The sequence below is a fragment of the Triticum urartu genome, unplaced genomic scaffold (genome assembly GCF_003073215.2).
Source record: "Triticum urartu cultivar G1812 unplaced genomic scaffold, Tu2.1 TuUngrouped_contig_1381, whole genome shotgun sequence".
NCBI classification, from domain to species: Eukaryota; Viridiplantae; Streptophyta; class Magnoliopsida; order Poales; family Poaceae; genus Triticum; species Triticum urartu.
Window position 1 is genome coordinate 22175 of NW_024111816.1, and position 7305 is coordinate 29479.

A 7305-nucleotide genomic window follows, 5' to 3' on the forward strand; every position below is an offset into this window, starting at 1 on the left:
TGTTAATTTTGTGCAGGCTGCTGAAGATAAGAAGACAAACTCTGAAAACAGCAAGGCAACCCCATTGTTTCTTTCCAGTAAATCTAGGCCAGGTAATATGTCAATAACTCATGATTAATCTATTTGGTTCCCGTCCTAATTTATGTTATGATGCAGTGGTCGAGACACTCTCCACTATCAATAATACAAGCCTGCCAAAATCTCCATCTGAATCTGTTTAGTATCCTCTGTCTCGAATGCAACGGAATAAATGTATGTTTGTGAACCAATTAATGGCTAAAGCAATGATGGAAATGGTGGATGAATCAGAGGTGCAGAGTCATGCGACACAACAACTGATCAATGTTTTTAGAGACAGTGTAGCAAAGCAGCAAGAACTTACCCACATACTTATGGGCGTCATCTGTGCTGAGGTTGCAGATTGTGACGTTGTAGATGGTTAGGTTCTGCTCATTTATTTGCACTGGCATCAATCTTTGATTGCCCAGTGGATGTAATTTCTTGTAATATATGCTGGATGTGCAACGTTATTCCCTATATGTCGTACCTTTGCTTGATCGGTTTTGGTCCTGTGCATAATTGCTCGTCGTAATGGGCTCAAATTATCTAATTTGGCCTAAAGACATGAACGAACTTTAGTGGGGCCATTAAGTTAATGTCCCGTTACTAGTCTGGAAGTTAATGGTCGGCCCTCTTACCTCCCAGTCGTTAACAAGCCGATATTGAAGCGGGCAATAGGTGGCCCCAATTTATTTCACAGGCCGTTAATAGGCCGTTACTAAGTTTGGGCTACATATGGCCCAACTATACTGTAGGCCTTTAGCAGGCCGAAAGAGACATCAGGCTTGTACTGGACCATGAAGAGCATGGGCCGCTAAGAGGCCGAAAGTTAGGTCGTATTGTAAACGGCCCAACTGTGTTGTGGGCCTTTAGCAGGCCGAAAGAGAAACTAGGCTGGTATTGGACCATGAAGGGCATGGGCCGTTAAAAGGCCAAAACTAAGGCCCGACTACAAATGGCCCAACTCATTTATGGTATGTTAACAGGCCGAAAGGCACACAGGGCCGGGAATTGGCCCAACACTTAAATGGGCCACTAAAAGGCCAAAACTCAGGTCCAACTACAAATGGCCCAACTGATTTATGGGCCATCAACAGGCTGAAAGTGACACCGGGCCAGAAATTGGCCCAACACTTAAATGGGCCGCTAAAAGGCCGAAACTCAGGTCCGACTACAAATGGCCCATCAGATTTATGGGCCGTCAACAGGCTAAAAGACACACCGGGCCGGAAATTAGCCCAACATTTAAATGGGTCGCTAAAAGGCCGAAAGATGTACATCCTGAAAATTGGTCCATCCATTAAATGGGCCGTTAACAGGCCGAAATCTCATCAGGCCGATATTGAGCCCAAATATATAGCGGCTGTTAACGGGCTCGAACTGGCGATGGGTTGCAATGGTGTCAAATCTTTAACGGGCCGTTGACGGGCCGAATTAGCACATCTTGTAAGGGCCGTGGGCTTAAATAGACGTGACACAAGTAGACCTTATATGGGCCAGCCTGCTAATTTTTACTGGGCCGGCCTTTTTCACCGGAATGGGCCACTGTTGGGCCGTGCCACGTGTTGACCTATCATAGGCGCCTCCTGTCCAATGAGTGGATGACATCTGTCCCAACGGTGAGGCAACACGTGTTTCCTTCGGCCAATCAGAATTTTACACGTGGAAATTTCCCATTGATCAGGGCTGTTAACGGGTTATCGGATCCAAAATCTGACCCGATAGCTTAACGACGTTCCGTTACGGTGGATGCCACGTGTTGGTCACCCTTGACGAAAGCACTTTTGTGATGCGCGATTTATCGTCATGGAAGTGGACACTTCCGTGATGATAATTTTGGTAATGTCATGGAACACTTCTATGACAGCACAGGTATGACTATCTTGATTCTGTCATAAAATCATCATGGATGTACATGCATGATACAAAATGCGACCTACTGTGACAAACACGTATCATCACGGAAGTGTATTTTTTGTAGTGTTAGCGGACTCCTCCCATGTCAAATTCGGTCTACCCTGCCCTCTCTTGACATTCTCCGCATGCTTTAGCCATCCGCTATGCACTGGAGCTTCTAGAGGCCTGCGCTGAATATGCCCAAACCATCTCAGACGATGTTGGACAAGCTTCTCTTTAATTGGTGCTACCCCAACTCTATCTCGTATATCATCATTCCGGACTCGATCCTTCCTCGTGTGGCCACACATCCATCTCAACATATGCATCTCCGCCACACCTAACTGTTGAACATGTCGCCTTTTGGTCGGCCAATACTCAATGCCATACACCATTGCGGGTCGAACCGCTGTCTTGTAGAACTTGCCTTTTAGCTTTTGTGGCACTCTCTTGTCACAAAGAATGCCAGAAGCTTGGCGCCACTTCATCCATCCGGCTTTGATTCAATGGTTCACATCTTCATCAATACCCCCATCCTCCTGGAGCATTGACCCCAAATACCGAAAGGTGTCCCTCTGAGGTACCACCTGGCCATCAAGGCTAACCTCCTCCTCCTCACACCTAGTAGTACTGAAACCGCACATCATGTACTCGGTTTTAGTTCTACTAAGCCTAAACCCTTTTGATTCCAAGGGTTGTCTCCATAACTCTAACTTCCTATTTACCCCCGACCGACTATCGTCAACTAGCACCACATCATCCGCAAAGAGCATACACCATGGGATATCCGGAAAAAAAATCATGTAAAATCTCAGCGCAATCGGAGTTACGGATCTCCCAGAATATAAGAAACGGTTTTCCACCAGATCAGGGGAACGTGAAATAGAAGAGAACAGGGAGGGAGATCCAATCTCGAAGGGGCTCCTGCCCCTCCGCCGCCATGGAGACCAAGGACCAGAGGGGAAACTCTCCTCCCATCTAGGGGGGATGCCAAGGAAGAATAAGAAGGAGGGGGGCTCTCTCCCCCTCGCTTCCGGTGGCGCCGGAGTGCCGCCGGGGCAACTATCGGGACGACGATCTACATCAACAATCTTGCTACCGTTAACACCAACTCTCTCCCCCTCTATGCAGCAGTGTAACACCTCTTCTCCTTGTTGTAATCCCTACTTAAACATGGTGCTCAACTCCATATATTATTTTCCAATGATCTATGGTTATCCTATGATGTTTGAGCAGATCCGTTTTGTGCTGTGGGTTAATCGTGATCTTGGTTGGTATGATTGTATATTTTATTTATGGTGCTATCCTACGGTGCCCTCCGTTCTCGCGCAAACGTGAGGAGCCCCCGTTGTAGGGTGTTACAATATGTTCATGGTTCGCTTATGGTGGGTTGCGAGAGTGACAGAAGCTTAAACCCGAGTAAGTGGGGTATGACGTATGGGAGTAAAGAGGAATTGATACTTAATGCTATGGTTGGGTTTCACGACCTTAATGATCTTTAGTAGTTGCGGATGCTTGCTAGGGGTCCAATCATAAGTGCATATGATCCAAGTAGAGAAAGTATGTTAGCTTATGCCTCTCCCTCATATAGAATTACAAGAATGATTACCGGTACTTGTTATCGATTGCCTAGGGACAAATAACTTTCTTGTTGACACAAACCCTTCTTCTAAACACCTAACTTTTATTATCTTGCAAAGTACTTCTAGTCAACAATATTTTTAGTCATCATATGATGAATGATGTTGTCTTCCAGCTGTCAGTGTCATTGACTTCATATAGCCTATACTAGGCACATCAGGCTTTAGTTAAGAGTGCATAACACAAAGCGTCTAAACCAATAGACAAGCCTATATGTTCATGGCAACTATGTACCTGCCAAAATCCTATTTTCCATACATGAAGCGCAAGCTTATACAGTATGATGGACCAAACATGCATACCCCTAGCACTTTGTTTTCGTCAAAGCTTACAATTATATTTCACTTTTTGCTATTAATAATACAATTTCTCCGTGGTCAGCAGATCCAAAGCTTTACTGAATCAGTAGCTACAACAAACCCAAATAAAGAATTTCTCAAAGGAAGTGCTTTGCAAAATACCAAATGCATAAAGTCAACTAGAGATCACCACCAGTAACAAGTCTGACTGAACCTTTTAATACACTGGCAGGTTGACAATATGCACTAAGATTTAGGACAATAATAATAATAATAATGATAATAATAATAATAATATAACTGATTGTTATGGACAAGAGGGCCTATTACAGTACAATTTATCCCCATGAAACTAAGACATGTCCAGAATAATAGCCAGCGCTAGGCAAACAAGAACAAGGGTAATAACATTCTTTGAAAATGAAATGATGCTTAATCTGTAGGTTTACCAGTTATTGCTCTGAACTAGAAATCAAGCAAGAAGGAGTATAAGCACCAGCAAATTGGGGGGCCATAATTGAAGCAGATTCAGAGGTACACAGACAAATTGTTCAGACAAAATAAGAGCCAGTTTTGGGAGGAAACACAGGGGTGGTTTGAAGGTAAAGCTATTACCCATCAGCATCTGCTAATGGTTCTGAGAACAGAGGAACATAGGGTAGAAATTTGTGTACACTGTTTTTCTCAAGATCAAGGATACAACCAACTTTCTGATGCCACATGTCATATGATACCAAGGTATTACCTCCACACTGAGCCAGGAAAATGGTGTCGCAATCTGGATGAATCCCAACCACCCTGTACTTCTGTCCAGTCATGCTCATAAGCTCATCGATGCTGGCAGTATGCTTCTGGACCCATTGATTACTGTCACAATCCTTGAGGCACCAGAGTGCTATCTCAGAAACTAGGAGTTCATTGTTATTATTGACAGGAGCTATAGCATAGTGTAAGTACCCCTGTGACAATCCAATAGTACCAAATTTTGAACCGTACGGCACACGTCATACCCCACTGTCTTAGTTTCATGGGGATAAATTGTACTGTAATACCGCCCACAAAGCACATACTTTCCCCTCCATGTCCACCCCCACCAGCACATACTCGCTGTTGATGTCCTCCAGGTTACCCATGATGTACAACATACTGCCCACAAAGACACATTCACTCCTGAACAGGGTAGCTTTCTCAACTATCCCATTGCCTCTAACTCCAGGCTCCTGTATGCGACAAGTAGATGTTTACTCCTGTGATGAAATTTTTCGGAAAGGCCCGCTCGAAACAAAGAACATGGAAATGGGGGAGACTACTGGATCGAAAGCCAAGCCCGCGGTATGGTTAAATCCGTGCATCGGCTCCTGCGTTTGAGGTTGAGGTGGCAACTCCACCCACCTCCCGGTGGCGGGATTGCACACAACAAAATGGTAATCATCCCTGCTGTTGTAGCGGCTGTAGAGAAGGAGGTCGTTGCAGGCGTCCACCTGGGTGATGCCCTCATCCTTGTTAGGATGCAGGTAAGGGAGGGAAGGGACGAAGGGGGATGCGCCGTTGGAGAAGCCAGTGAAGTGGTGGCGATACCCGCTGCTGTAGAAGGACGTGTAGAGGAAGCCGGCAAGGGTCTGGGGTAGCTTCTTGCAGTTGGTGGGGTCGGCGATGAGGTCGCGCCCGAGCACCGAGACGCACCTGAAGCGGTGGACGGATCTGGCTGGGAGGCGGGAAAGGATCTCCAGGATGAGGTCGACGTTCAAAAGGCTGGCAGCCCCCGCTACCGTTGCCTGTGGATGGTCATCCAACCTCGGCTTGGTGTTCCTCTCGAAGATCTCCCCCTTCTCCGCCTCCTCCATGGAGCTCGTCTTGGTGTTCCACTCGAAGATCTCCCCATTCTCCATCTCCTCCATGGAGCTCGGCTTGGTGTTCCACTCGAAGATCTCCCCCTTCTCCGCCTCCTCCATGGAGCGTGTCAGGACCCCGATTCCAAGTCACATCGATCTAGCTGGTAGCACCTCATATCACTTTGCGGCCTCACACACGGTACTCCCACGGGTGTCGCCTTACCATGGCCCGGGACCGTTTGCGCCTTTTGGGTCACGTATATGATAGTGTCGCTAGCATCCATATGACAGAGAACCCGGGCCGACATGGCTAGTTGTGAACCCAAAGCGGCACTAACCTATGGGGACATGCATACATGAATCACATCGAGCATGTCGGTCAGCAGCGTGTGAATCCGGGCTGTAGCACTGGGCTAACAGGACTCCGGGAACCCGGGCTGTAGTAGGCTAGGCAGGACTCCGGATGTCACCGCGTGACATTTCCCCGTAGGGACAGACACAAGAACGACGTGAAACACATGCCGGCCAGTCAAGTGTCCTGAGCAGTAGTGCTGGGCTAACAGGACTCCGGTGAACCGGGCTGTAGCGGACTACTATGGCTCATGGAAGCACTAGACTACATTTCCCCATAAGAGAGGCTGCCAAGGATAAACAACTAGATTGTCAGATCCCACACATACCAAGCATTTCAATCATACACACAATATGCTCGATATGTGTAAATACAACATGGCATCACAACATAACTCTACAACTCAAGTATTTATTCATTAGGCTCCGGGGAGCGAGATATTACAAACATGGGTCTCATGACCCAACAATCATAGCATACAATCAAAGCACATGCGGAAGCTTAACATGTCTGAGTACAAACGTCTACAAATGAAAAAAAGCTAAGAAACCTGACTATCTACCAGATCCTACCGAGGGCACAAGATCGTAGCTGAGGTATCAAGCTAAACGTCGAAGTCCACACGGAACTACTAGCGAGACTGACATCTCTCTGCAAAACATAAAATAGGCAAACATGAGTACAAATGTACCCAGCAAGACTTACATCAAAACTATCTACATATGCATCGGTATCAATAAAGGGGGTGGTGGAGTTTAACTGCATCAAGCCAGCTTTGACTCAGTGGCTAACCTGAACTATGACTGCAAGCAACTCTTTTGAGGTGGCGCACACGAGTCCACATATTCACCATTCAATACACCACTATGGATCCGTTCCCGTCTCCTTACGAGAAGGCCATCCATAGCACTCACACTTATCTTGCGAGTTTTAGAGTATCCACTTTCACTTGTCTATGAACTGTTATAGGCAACCCAGAAGTCCTTTACCGCGGACACCGAATAGATCATTTATAACCCTGCAGGGGTGTACTTCTTCACACATGTTTCCACCACTTAGCGTCTGCACACGACATGTGCTCGGCAGACTTCAAGCGAAAGCCGGCGTGGGTGTAGACCATGACCTGACTAACCGCACAAGTCTCTAGTCCAGGTTTATCGCCTATTCGGGTTCCATCTGCAAGGAAATCCGGCTGGGGTGTCCTCAACGGCCCCAAACGATGTGC

General features: G+C 46.7%; 1 protein-coding gene across 1 annotated transcript; it reads right to left on the bottom strand.

Annotated features, from left to right (window-relative positions):
* Positions 1 to 4507: 4507 nt before the first annotated feature.
* Positions 4508 to 5848, bottom strand: LOC125526679 (F-box protein At2g23160-like). The gene is made up of 4 exons (XM_048691320.1): positions 5204 to 5848; positions 4967 to 5116; positions 4642 to 4855; positions 4508 to 4533 (listed from the first exon to the last, which is right to left on the bottom strand). The coding sequence occupies exons 1-4, from the start codon at positions 5846 to 5848 to the stop codon at positions 4508 to 4510; spliced, it is 1035 nt and encodes a 344-aa protein (XP_048547277.1).
* Between the last annotated feature and the right edge of the window lie 1457 nt (positions 5849 to 7305).

What these genes read in the sequence shown, in the direction of transcription:
- LOC125526679 (XM_048691320.1), bottom strand. Translation starts at nt 5,848, where the DNA reads ATGGAGGAGGCGGAGAAGGGGGAGATCTTCGAGTGGAACACCAAGCCG. An exon ending in GCTTGGCTTTCGATCCAGTA is followed by an intron (nt 5,117 to 5,203) that starts GTCTCCCCCATT and finishes TGTCGCATACAG; the next exon opens with GAGCCTGGAGTTAGAGGCAA. An exon ending in GGGTGGACATGGAGGGGAAA is followed by an intron (nt 4,856 to 4,966) that starts GTATGTGCTTTG and finishes GGATTGTCACAG; the next exon opens with GGGTACTTACACTATGCTAT.